The sequence below is a fragment of the Xiphophorus maculatus genome, chromosome 1 (genome assembly GCF_002775205.1).
Source record: "Xiphophorus maculatus strain JP 163 A chromosome 1, X_maculatus-5.0-male, whole genome shotgun sequence".
NCBI classification, from domain to species: Eukaryota; Metazoa; Chordata; class Actinopteri; order Cyprinodontiformes; family Poeciliidae; genus Xiphophorus; species Xiphophorus maculatus.
In genome coordinates, this window is record NC_036443.1 from 13,109,675 (window position 1) to 13,123,583 (window position 13,909).

General features: G+C 39.8%; 1 protein-coding gene across 2 annotated transcripts in view; it reads right to left on the reverse strand.

Annotated features, from left to right (window-relative positions):
- The window catches only part of samd11 (sterile alpha motif domain containing 11), a 64,723-nt gene that overhangs the window by 34,322 nt on the left and 16,492 nt on the right, over positions 1-13,909 (reverse strand). For both annotated transcript variants that reach the window (XM_014473399.2, XM_023331713.1), the window contains exons 3-4: positions 11,199-11,374; positions 1,223-1,332 (exon numbers count right to left, since the gene is read on the reverse strand). In XM_014473399.2, coding sequence (XP_014328885.2) covers positions 1,223-1,332; positions 11,199-11,374 — 286 coding nt within the window. The remainder of the gene's footprint in view (positions 1-1,222; positions 1,333-11,198; positions 11,375-13,909) is intronic.

Below are 13,909 nucleotides of genomic sequence, written 5' to 3' on the forward strand. Positions count from 1 at the left end.
GGTTGTGACCACTGAAATGAATCCTGTTTTTCTAAAAAATAACTATTGTTTTCAGAATTAATTCATGGTTTACCAACGGGAATTATTACTTTTTCACCCAGGGACAGATTGGCTGGGATAACATTTCTGTTCTCTGATATTTAAATATATAGTGTTGTTAAAACATCGGGCATATGTTTTATTAAATGTTTACAGATGTAACTTTGAAGCAATATTTACTGGAGCTCAAACACTAAAACATACAACTAGTAAAAATTATTTTAGTAATTGGTTATTCCATTAATCATTCTGACAATTAATGATTAATTAAAGATAAAAAACATGGCACATTCTACAGATTTTTTGTTAAACCACTTAATAATTTTATGACATTAGACATACATTAAAAGATGCAGATAAATGTGTTTTTTAAAAAAGAAAAAAAATTATTAGTAAATTTGAACCAGCTGAAGCTAAATCTATACCACTTGAAGAGTTTTGGCTAAAACACATCTACAGACAAAGATGTTTTTAAATTAAACACACAATTTTCTCTTAACTGCTCCAAGTATGTTTTTTTTTTCAGCAGATTGCCTCTTTTTGAGTCTGTTAGCGATCAATCGATTACTAAATTAGTTGAGGAATGATTTAATAATCGATTCATCACGATTGATCAGGTTAATCGTTTCAGCCCTAAATACAAAACACAATCCTTACCATTGAGTTTTGTAATACTAGTCAAAATGCGACAGTGACACCTGACACGGTGGTGAGCTCCATTCGAGGAACAGTGACAAATGAATAACCTCAAACGGTTCACCTGACAAATAGCTGTAATTAAATGCAGTCTGTGTCCTATGAGTAAGCTGCAAGAAAGGCTATTAGCCTAATACATGCACACCATGGTAGCTGGGCTCACATGAAACCAGATTAAAAGCAAACAAAGCTATTTATTCTGAAGTAATTTAAAACAGGGGGTTTAACATGAAATCCTGGGGTGCGGCAGAGAATCTGGGAAGAACATTAGGCGATCAACTTAAGAGCGACCTTTAGGAAGGAGTAATAAGATTATCGTCAGTTCCCTCAGCTGAACAAATCAGCGTTAATTACAGAAAATGAAGCATGTACATGTGCAACAGGAGTTATAAAAGGTGGCATGTATCATCAAGCTAAATGCAAAGGGAGAGAGGTGACTATAGAAGAGGAAAGAAACAGGAGAGAAGGAAGATTGTGGGTTTCCTACCTGTGTGTCGAGTACTGGTGCTGTGGTCAGAGGCTGACTGCTCCTCGGGCATACCGTGCTGTCTGGTGTGGTGCAGGTTGGAGATAATTGTAGAGAGGTCACCGTCCCGACTGGAACAAACACACACAGGAAGGGACAGCGCACTGAGAAAGAAGCTACAAACTTAGAAAAACAAACAAAAAAAAAACACGTTCATTCGACCAGATTTAACCAGAGAAATCCTCGACTCAGATAGAGCGGCGCTCAACTAAACACAGACTCAGCTGCTACAGGTGGCCGTCCTGTCGGCCGCCTATTAGCTCTGAGGTCTGTAATACACTCTGACAGACTACCGTATCCAGCACTTTCAGCTCTCATCCCTGCTCATCTTACGCACTAAGATGTATTAATGAACATATTCACAACTCATAAGTAGTTTAGCAGCTTAAAACCTTAACATGGCTCTTTTTAAACCGTAGTTATTGATGGCCGCTTCTCAGAAATATGGTAACTACATACTGTGAAAAGTTGTCTTAATATGTATATATTCCATCAAATGACAGTGTCAAACCCATAGCCTTTACTGTTATATTTAGTAGTAAGTAATGTTTAGCACAAAAAACAACACAATCTTAGCTTAAGGTTTTACTTCAACCTTAACATGAGGTTCCTCATAAGCAAAGGAGTCCAAAAGCACCATGTTGTGTCCTTCAACACCAGAAGTAGGATTAGTAGAACAGTTTGCAGGTCAGACCTCCATTTGATTGAGCTTTGTCCTTCCAAATTTTCTATTTGCCGTTTTTCTAAACTCCTTCTCACACAACTGTGACATGGAGGCGTTTCATTTGCAGTCTGATTACCATCCTGATTGCATTAAAATTGAATAATCATAGGAAATAGGTGCTTAGCGCTTGAGGGGCGTATGGCAGCGCCGGAATATGAGTTGTTAGTGTTGTGGCAAACAATCTCTATGGAAGCTGAATAAACCCTGGTTTAAGGTTTCAATATAATTTACTGATATGGTCAGTGCCGTTAACAACTGTTCATACCCTTCAAACCTTTTCACATTTTTTATGATGCAACTTCAAACTTCGACTTGTTCCATGTGGTCTTATGTGACAGTCCAACATCACGATATTGCATAATTCTAAATATAATTTATTGATGTCAAAGGAAATGCTTTGTAAAGTTTTCACAAGATTTTTAAATATGCATTATCCCTTTGTGTTCACCCTCTTTTACTCTGACACCCAAAATAAAACAAAATGTTTTTAAAAGTCACCATCTGCGTGTAATTTTTTCATCCCATGATAAATGCAATTTAATTGGCAATACGAGGCTAAACTTGAAACTTGATGTTTACCAGAGGTCCATGATTTCAACTAAGAGTTTACATTTTGATACTATTAATCATACCTGCATTGAAAATATCAATTATCCCCAGTTTCCTGAAAACTGTCTAGCTTTATCTGTGAGTTTTAGCATCTCAGCTACTAAAGATGGTGCTACAAGCAAATGTTAGCATTAGTGGCATTTAGAGCCCATCCAAAGGGCAAAGTATGTTATTAACACATAACATTTGAACAATCCTACCAAATATCCCATCTGAGACATCAATTACAATATATTGGTAATGTTTTGCACACTTATCATGACCGTGATTCAATAAATATTGTGCAGCTCTAACGTTCTCAAGTGATCTCCATGCAATGTTCCTGAAGTTGAGCTTTTCTGTCAAGAGGAATGGTGAAAAGAAACAGTCTTAAGATGTACAAAGCTGGCAGAGATGTGCCTGAAGCTATAATTGTTGTGAAAGGTGGTGCTACAAAGTACTGACTTTGGGGGACATAAAATATTTGAAAACAACACATTATTTTCCTTCCAGTTAACAACTGCACTACTGTGTTGATCCGTCTCTAAAGATCCAGACAAAACCTTGACATTCGTGGTTTAAAGAAAATCAACTTAGGAACATTTCAATGGGCATCAATGCTTTTGCAAAGCAATGTGCTCCTAAATATTAGACTGCATTGTTACATTTTGTTTTTTCAGTTAATAAACGTTGTGCTGGATTTAAACTTCACATATCAGCAGCATCCATTGATTCAAAACAAAAATCTCATTTAAATCCTTGAATGGTCTCCCTATCGAAATCCTCTTTGAAGTAGGTTTTGGTACGACACGGTAAGAACAGTTTAACGGGGAAGAAGCGGTGAATGGTTCTTAGCTGCCACCACCGTGACGAGGCCACACTGTTTGCGGCTGCTGGATTTGGTTTTTTTTACAGTCCCATGATTACAGGCTCCCGCTGTAATGTCAGGCTTTTGGTCGCCAGGCTGTTTTCCACACACTAACAGTAAAGCTGAAGGGTAGTACTGAGGGCGTCACGCTGGCCTCACCAGTCACCTCTCAGTCACAGAGAGCCAGTGACTCAGAAAACAGCCCCAGACAAAACAGCCCCCTCTGGTTGCTAGGCAAGAAGACGCTTGATTGGACTTTGACTTCAGACTTTTTCGACTAATTACAGACTTCATTTTTAGGGTGTAGCTTGCTAAAATTGGTAGCTGTCTGTGTCTGAGAGCCCCGTGATTTTCTTCCAAAAGAAAACGAGAAACAAAGAAGGTTTGTCAAAAGTTGTACAATAACGTATTATCCAGGGAGTCCAGCAACAAAATACAACCTCCACAAACACTACGATGCACCAGCCTAAGAAACTGCAGCCAAGTCAATCAGTCAGTTAGCTGCTTTATAACACCACCCTCTGTCCATCATTTAAAGTGATCATGATAATGCCATCCTGAACTTCTCAGAGAGGTGACGGGGTTATTATCCCATGGCGAAGTGGCTCCTCTAAGCCATGAACGCCAAGGACATTGTTAGTTAGGTAATTAGTGCACTTCTCTTGAGCTGTCCCGCCTCAGCTTGGGCTAATGAGGGCTTAGCCCTATCCCCACCCACCTCTGCCCTCCCTCCACCATTCCTGTGGGTGGTGACAAGGTCATACTCAACTCATGGAAGATGGAGAGGGGGCTGGGGATGCGGTTTAAAACCCAGCCACCTGAGTCAGCGCTCCCTAAGGAGCTTCTGAGGCCACGGTAAACTGGGAAGGACGGGGGCCGCGGAGAGGATAGACGGGGTTATGTGGAGGCTATTGGACCCGGTGGCTAAGTAGGATATGAGCCGCCTCCTTATCACCTGGGCGCATGCTGTAGACAATCATCTCATCCTCCCCTCATCCCTAAACTGGTCAATACAGGCCCTTCATCGGCGCACACAGAGCAGACCCGCTGACCCCAGAGACAGAGGGATGAACTCAAAAATCTGTTCTGGATTTAACTGGTGTTCAACATCACTGATCATAGCAAAACCCAGGATGATTTGATCTGTCATCCTAAAACCTTTGAAATCTGTGCTGGTATATAACAGTTTGACTTATATAGCTACCCCACGGGGGGTGGAGCTCATCTTGAATAGTTTGCTAGTATAACACAGGGCAACACAGAGACAAACTCACCCCTAAGGGCAATTAAAAGCCCTTTGGTGCTGAACTTGCCTGGTTTTGAACTACGGAAGGAAGCTGGAGTACCCAGAGAGAAAACAACCATGCACTTGGAGAACAGGCAAAGGCCACCTAAACCTCAGGCCTTGGACAGCAGTGTTAACACTATGCCACACCAAGCTCCAGTTAATAAAAGGTCAAATCACAAGTCTGAACACCAACTTCATGGTCAAAATATGTATTAAGTGCTACATTTACACATAAGAGCAATAAAAAAGCTAATATTCTTTAAGCTTTCAATTTAATGAACATAATGCAACATAAATGTCGCAAAAAACCCAAAAAACTTTTTGATAAATTTCTGCATTGTTTGCAAATCTTTCTCATTAATATGCATCAAATGAATCAACAACTACTTTCTTGGAGTTTAAGGTCTTCCAACTCAGTAGAAACTGAAAAAAATGTCAGTACATCTGGACAGACATTTTAGAGGACATGGAATGGACACTCTTAAAAATGAACTCTTTATCTTTGCCTCTGGGAAGTCCAATAGGGACAACATTGCTGATTCCAGCATCAATACACTTTATGATCATTATATCTTTGAAAATGCTGCGAGGAAAAATACTGTTTCATTTTGGATTGATGACAAATTTATCAAATTTATCAAAACAAAACTGGTACTACATCCACGTCGAAAGCTCTCCCTTGGAATATTTGATGAGCTCAGATCATTTTTCTAAGCGACAAGTAATGAGAACTTTGGCTCCATTTTTCTGCTTCACCAACTCCTCAGTCATTTCCCTGCTTTCAGATCACGTCAACATTTTTGGCTGATGTTACATCCTGCTTCTCTTGTCTGCTTTATCTTTGTTTTCACACTTGATCATTTTTTGGTCAATAATCAACTTGACTTTTGTAGAAAACATATCTAACTTTCACAAAGCTCTTTGATGTTACAATTGAAATTCATTCCGTTTTCATAAAAAGTGAGACTGGTCAGTTTATGGACATTAAAGACATTTAAAGTGAGCGACCGCCGTTGCAAAAGAGAATTGGGGAGAAAACAGGGCAACGTTAAAGCAAATCCTTCTTTCCTTATAAATGGATGTGCTTTCCTCAGCGTGTACTTCCCTAAAGTACATGCTGCAATTTAAACCAGCCCAAGTAACATAAAAAGCCTCTTCCACTCACATTAGGAGTCAGCTCAGTATAAATGCACAGTAGTGCCCCACTGTGGCATTGGCACATGAAGCTGAGGCAGCAGAGCTGGAGGTCACAGTGTGAGCTGGCAGAAGCTGGCAGCCCGGCACCCTGACGCCATGTCTCACACCAACGCTGGGAAGGCGCTGACAGTCAGACAGCAGGGATGTGAGGGTGTGCGAGGAGAAAGGGAAGCGAAGGAGACAGAAGAGCGGGGTTGTGAGTGCTGCATAACATCTGGTGCTTACAGGTTTGCCGGAGACAACAGCCGGAGTGTGCAGGCTGCTCCAACCGGTGCAGGTGGCCCAGCAGCAACACTCGAATACAGCCAGTCGAGATGCAATATTCACCAAGCAGAGCACAGAGAGGCTAACTTCTCAGCTGAAACACAACAAAGTGTCTAAAGCGGGACGCATTCTGTTTCTTTTCGGTAGTTACATTCATTTGTTTATTTATTTTTGATAGTTCGGCTGGTTCCCGTTGGTGAATTTGTTCACACAAGTCACGCTCCTCGCCATCGAATCAAGCGGGATTCAACTGTGAGCAGGCACGGTAATAAATAAATACAGAAATAGATACATAAATAAGTAAGAGTAGCCTAGCTACACTTCTCCCAGTTGTTCCTCTGCTGTACAGGCTGACATGAGGTCGATAAAGCAGCCAAGAGCAGAAAAAAAAATAAAAATACATTGAAACGGAATATACCGCAATGCTGCACCGAAGTTCCTCAAACTCTGATTTCTGGAATGATATACATTTTACAAGCTGCCTTTTTAATAATATTGAGAGATATTCATGTTTCAAGCAACATTTGATCCTTCATGCTTCCACAAAACTCCAGCTTTACCTGATTTAGTATAATGTGAAGAGGACATTTTGAATGATAACCTCTGTTTACTTCACAGCTAAAGAAGATAAACTCCCAGTTTCAGGCTCCAGTGACAATGCAAACATTATTTTTCAGCAAATATGTCTAAAATTATACAGTTCCATGCCGAAATAATGAATGTTTTGCTGTTAGCCGACACCCGATAAGCAGCTAAGATCTATTGACTGTGTTTCCATGGCAAACGCATGCAAACAAGGCCAACAAGTTTCAAAGTGGAAAGCTCAGCTAAAAAGCTATAAAACCTCCGAGCTCTCTAATTAGCGCTTCAGGGGCAGAGCCATTTCCAGTAATATCACGCTGTTCGTGACCCCTGACTGGCATAAGGTAATGACACGGCTGTTCGATAAATCCGGAGGACAAAATGTCAAACCCGTCACGCACAGAAAGTACGCTATCCGTTTATTTCTCTTAATTTTCTTTTCTTTTAGAGGAGTAGGAGTCAATGCTTCTCTAGGAAAAGATCTGATTTTGTGCAGAGAAGCTGAGATAGTCATATTCTCCGACAGGAATGAGGCAAGAATTTAGTCGCCGTGTGACACCAATAAAACCTTCCAAACCTATGCATTATCATTAAGGTAACTCTTCCCATGTAAAATTTATGTAATGTTTGTGACAGAGACTGAAACAACAACATGTTCATTTCTACCAATCAGAAATACCAGGATGTTTGGGAGGGTTTTTATCTAGTTTTTAGATCCTGGAAGGAAGGCATCAACAGCAGCTGCCAGATAATCACCCAGACTGAAACAAACTGTAAAAATGGCTCTCCTCGGCTCTAGAGTAAGAGACCAAGAACTTCAGACCGTCCACTCTACAACCATCATATTCAACCCACAACCGTGTTTCATTGTGACAGTTGCCATAGTAATTTTGATAAGAGGAAGAAGTGAAGTGTCTCTAAAAACTGTAACGTACTTTAATGCTGTGAACCAAAAGGTCAAAGCATTGTTTGACTACAGCCATTCCACTCCAGAACCTTCTGATCCAGATCTTATAGTTGATATTAATTTGTGATACCATGAAGAAAAAATGCAAAAACCGCCTTCAGCACCGAAACCAAACCAAAGAAAGTTCTCCTCAGCTACGATGTTCTCAGAAGTGACACCTCCCTCCTTCTACCTTGCGGAGGTCCTGTCTGTAAACCCTTGGAAAAGTATTCATACAACCTGACCCGTTTCAAACCCGTCTCATTACAACCTCAACTGAGTTTATTGTGAATGTAATCTTGAAGGACAATCTCACACAGTCTAAATTTTTTATTTCCAATAAAAATCTGAAAAGAATGCCATATATTTATACTGAGCTCTAAAGGGTTGATGGACCTGGTTTCACAAGAAACAGCTACAAGAGCTGCAAGTCATAGAGCATCTCTGAACATCAATTTTTGAATCTTGTCAGATTTTTGGTTGGAAATCTGGACTTTGACTGGACCACACAATTAATGAGCATGCTTTGATCTAAGCCATTTACTGAGGCTCCTGTTCTATGCTTACGGTTATTTTATGGTGGAAAGTGAATCTCTATCCCAGTCTGAAGTGTTTTTTAACCTCAAAGTGTTTTTTATCATCTCCAAATAGACTCTGACCATATTTCCTGTTTCTGACCAGAAGAAAAAAAAGCATGATGCTGCTACCACCATGGATCTCTGTCTTAGTTTTTGGTCTCTTCTGGCACATACTGTGGCAAGTTGGAAACAAAACTTCATATGGCTTTCTTCTTGCCACCCTTCCATAAAAGTCAGATTGGTAAATAGCACAACAAGTAGTTGGTAGATTCCCTGATCTATGATAGAGAGACATTATTGTGACGGAAAATATTGGTCTCTCACATGAAATCCCAATAAAATACTCCCAGAGTTTCTGGTTGTAATTTGACAAAATTTATAACCTTGCCAAATTTCTTGATTTAATTATCTGGTGGTTTAGATCGCTGAAGAAAATGAAACAAATTTATTCAAGAACAAGTGAACCAAATCTAAAAAATAAAAAATAGGAAATCGATTAAATCTGTAAATAATCTGTGAAAGGAGAACAGAATGACAGAACTTTTTTCAAAACACATTTCTGACTGATCTAAAAGCCTCATTATGCTAATTAACCAGAAAAGTCAAAACTGCAAGTTAGCGCTCACTCTAACTTTATTAAAAACAAGAGCAGAGGGAGAGCGCTGGAGCAGCACAAAAGATCCGTTTCTCAGTCAGGAACAGAAAATTGCCATGACATATTTGATGTATGTATTAGAGTACAGTAATGGTAGACAAGTTGATACAGCTGAGTGGGTGTGACAGACCTCCCGTCAGCCCCGATGATGTGAGGGAGAGACAGCACAGATACACTGACACATGTACACAGAGGCCCTGTATTTTTCACATCCATTGACCAAATCCAATTTGTTAAGACCCTTCTACGACTCACTTACGAAGCTGTGGTCAATGGAAATCACATTTTCATGATTGGACATCCCATTATCCTGTTTGTCCAGACCCACGTCGGAGGGATAAAGCCTGGCCCAGACAGATGCCAACGACAGACCGGAGCTACGGCTCCAGCGTGTCCGCCGCCTTTCAAAAGGGTAAAAACCTGATATATTAGTCATAAGTGTTCTTTAAATTCATTATCATCTTAACACGCCAGCGGCACAAGTGTCAGGGGGAGGGGAGGCCCTCTTAAACGAGGTTAGTGGATCCATTTAAAGCTTCACAGTAGCTGTGCTGTCCGCTGCGTCACACGCAAGCCTCAAGACAAAAAAAAACATCCCCCGTTTAATGAGGTTGCAGACGAGCTGTTTGTGATGCAGATGGGGATTTTCTGAGTTCATCAATGAATGGATTCAGCTTCATATCGGCCAAATACATCTCATACCAAAAAATCTCTTACATGGATGCAATGTGAGCAGAAAATCCACATGGTAATGATGAAACCGGAAATCGAGACAAATTAAAAAGAAATCTACAACCTCATGAGTTTTGGAAGATTGTGTGAGTTTGAACATCATTTCAGGTCTTTGTACTTCCTCTGCTGAGTGGCGCAGAGTTTCAGGGGGTAGAGATGAACTCTATCACAGGTACAAATTAATTACAAAATCAAACTAAAATTACCCGTCATTAAGCCATGTAAAACAGATCATAGTACAACACCAAACATAAAGGTAAGCCATACTAAGAGCTTCGTTCTAATCAACATCCTCCAATCAAGTTGCTCCCCATCAACACGCAGCTTAAGATGAAGCAGACAGAAACTCAGCCAAGAAATATATAAGCTATAAAAAGCAGCAGCATTAACATATAAACAGCTTCAAGCTTTCATTAGCTGGTCCAAGCCCAGATTTAGCATGTGTTGTTGAGGTATGGCTCCCTCTCTGTCTGAAAGATGTGCCAATTGTACCCAAGTGTTCAGCAAATGGTGCTGATCAAGGATTGTTTGAAAGATTAGTCCCTCTCAGTCTAGCAAGCCAAGCCACCACGTTGTGAGTAGTTTTTAAAAATCTCAACCTAGCTTTGTGTGCACACCTTGCAAAACCGTATGGCAAGGTTTGATAAAAACAAATTTGGGTTTTCCTGAACAATCCAAGACTGTTTTGCCCCTTTCAATGACACCGAGTGATCGTATTGGCTGCTGCAGCTCATGGCACTAGCAATGCATTTTATGATGTACAAAGCAAAGTGTTGAGTTTATGAAGGAGAGCTGTCTTTGTGGAAGTTTTATCTCAACACCCCCAACTGAAACTACACTGAAACATGTTATCAACAAATTATCGGTGACTCATATCAAAACAGAGAGTAGAAACGCTAACTGAATTTATCCAGTCTAACAAACCCCTTTGGATAATAATGAAGTTTATTGAAAATTGTAGCTGTACCTATTGGGATACAGAAAAAAAAGATTAAGTTATGCAGGTTCTAGATGTGGCATTGTCAAAAATAATCTTTGTAGTTTTTGGATATGTTGGTACAACCTATCCTGGGCTTCCTGTAGATACTATGATAAGAACAAAACGGTTTTCATTTTTTAGGAAAAACTAACAGCTATGCTGACAACATCAGTGTTCAATGTGTTAAAAGCCACAAATTTCAAATACAAATCATGTAATACTGATCGTGTGTTTTATCAGACAGAGACTGAATATTTGCTAAATTACTCAGATCAGTGTAGGGGACAAAAATATCCTAACAGGGCCATTCCTCTATGAGACACAATATTTCTGCTCACAGGAAAAAGAACAAAACCATTTTAGAAAGTGACGAATGGAATTTACTTCATATTAATTTTATAAAATAAACAAAAAGATGGACAGAACCAAAGCTCCAGAAACTGAAGACTTTTCAGAAGCACAGCTGCTTTTTTTCATGTCAAGAAGAAGAACCTGTTCACAGACGGTATTGTCGTTACAACTTAGAGGTGCCTTACCTTTTTCTCATGATACTGTAATGCAAATCCTCCTCCTGCTTGATGTGGGCATGATCCCCGCTGGCCCGCTCGCTGCCTTCGCTGTCGTCACTGCTGAAAATTGAAGCCAGTTCCTTCTTGGGCACCCGGTTGGGTGGAAGAGGGATGGTGCGTTTCTCTGCCAAGCGCCCGCGGTTCTGCAAATCACACACCAGGAGAAAGTTTAGCAAGTAAATCCAGACAACTCGGAAACACTTAGGAAACTTGTTTCATGTATATTTATTAAACAGAAACTACAAATGAGTGCTGTTTTAAAATACACAAGCAAAAATTAGGTCACCAATATTTTATTGTGATGATAATTAATGGTTTTCTTAAAACGCGGACAGCTTCTTTTATCAGCTTCACTTTATATATGATATAAAATGAAAAAAAATCTAAAATGTTTATTAATAGTCATACATAGTTATTCTGCTCAACAGTAATTAAATGAGCAGTAAATATATTTGTCAACTTAGAGGCTCTGGATCAATATGTTGTCATTTCAACTCTTCTTCCTCCAGCTGATATTTATGAGTTTTAACCATTACATATCAGCTTATTTCTCTTAGAGCTACTTTTTGTTTACAAAGTTCTGGACACTAATAACAGGAAAGAACGCTCCAATCTTAAGTATAATTTAATCTAATTGCGAACTGTTATATAAGGTTTTATTTTTCACCCCGTTTCCCCATTCCCAGTTAGGGCAACTTTTATTTTAAAAAAATGACAGCTTACGTCTTCTGATCAAACCAAAATAACTCTCTGCATCCTCCTGTTGGCAGATCTCATTTATTGGCTCAACAAACCTAATTTCCTAATAGCGGATGATGATTGGATCAGGCTGTCGTGGAGGGTACGAAACGTTCTTTAGGCCATTATCAATTGACACGCGGTTGGTACAAAAGCTCCCATGGCCAATGGCAGATGGCTCCATTTTGTCCACAACAAATAAAATACTGACAAATTTCACGACAATGATTTGAAAAACAGTGATCACTTTACAATATATGAAACCTAAGAAACTTATAAGAAATATATAAATTGGGCGTGCTGTGGTGGTGCAGGGGATTAGCACGCCCCACGTTTGGAGGCCCTAGTCCTCGACGCGGACGTCGCGGGTTCGACTCCCGGTCCCGCCGACCTTTACTGCATGTCTTCCCCCTCTCCTCACCCTTCTGTTGTAAAAATACGAGCCACTAGCGCCGCAAAAACTCTTCGGAGGAAAAAAAAAAAAGAAGAAATGTATAAATTAATATTTGAGAAAGATTTTTTTGGTTTTATATGTTCTGCACATATTAAACACGGATAGCCGTCTGTATTTATGCTGTTTTAAATTAGTACAGCAATGTGGTATGATGTTTTTAAATGTAATCAGTTCATTTCTCTCTTGGAGTTACATATTTATGGTGCTTCATGGAGCTATATAATACTGAAAATCCTCATATTTTGAGTATAATTTAATCTAATGCTAACTTCGTTTGTTGGGATTTTATATTGCACCGTATTTTTATTGTTTTTTTGGTTCAGATCTTCATTTGAGTCAGTCGGCTCTTCTATGACAGATTATAATCTCATATCAAACCAAAAGAACTCTTCGGTTTTTATTTACTGGACCAACCAAACTTAATTTCCAAACAGAACACCATGAGTAGATCATTTAAAATTACGTTAAATTATCGGTTGCCAAAGTGGGTACGAAACGTACTTCAGGCGCGTACCAGTTGATAAATGGTCAGTACAAAATGTCCCATGGCAGACAGTTTCATTTTGCTCACACACAAAAAAAATCTGTGTATTACACAGAATCACAAAAGTACAGTGTCATTCGGTTTAATAAATCCTACGAAATCTTCGAATTGAACAATATTATTTGAGAAAGCTATGAATAAAAATAGGTAAATTAGACTATTTGTATTTATTTACCTGTATTGTAATATGTCAGTATTTTCTTCCTTCTCCTCTTGTCTGAATTTGTAAGTGAACACTGATGTATGTAAGTGACATTATTTAAAACAAAAGAACATGTGCATTCTCTGAATCAGCTCACATTAAGGCAGCAGAGTTTTACACTTTAAATCAAATAGTCAGGGTTTTGTACACAGAGCATTTTGATTATAGCTGCCAGAATTAGAGAAAAGAGATTTAGTCGAGTGTGGCCCTAGGGGAGCACGAGAGTAAAGCTGGGTGACCTTTAATGTGACCTAAAGAGGTCACTGCAGATTACCGCGGTGCCATCGGGGAGGAAAAGGCGAACAGGGGCAGGAAGGGGAGCAAAGAGAAAAACTTAGCTGAGAGGAGTGGGAGATGCTGGGAGTAAAGAAGAATGAGTCAGAAATTGGAGAAGAGCAAAGGAACAATAGGCTGAAAGGACAAGCTAACACAGGAGAGAAGGCGAGCAGATGTGGGTTTGTACAGGAGGAGAGAGCAGATGAGAAAAAGTACAGAAATAAAGGAGAATGTGGAGGGTCGAACATTAAAGAGAGAGCACTCCGAAGTAGGAGCGCCTTGTCCAGTGTGGGAGACTGGACTTGGATTGGAAACTATATTCTCTTTCACTCTCTGTGCCTACATCTCTGCTCTCGCTCCCGGACGCCTTCAAGCCCTCCAGCTATCCCTTCCACCACACGCAACCCCACACTCCTCCACTCCTTCCTCGCTCCATCCATCCATCCCAGGAGGAGCGGTAGCTT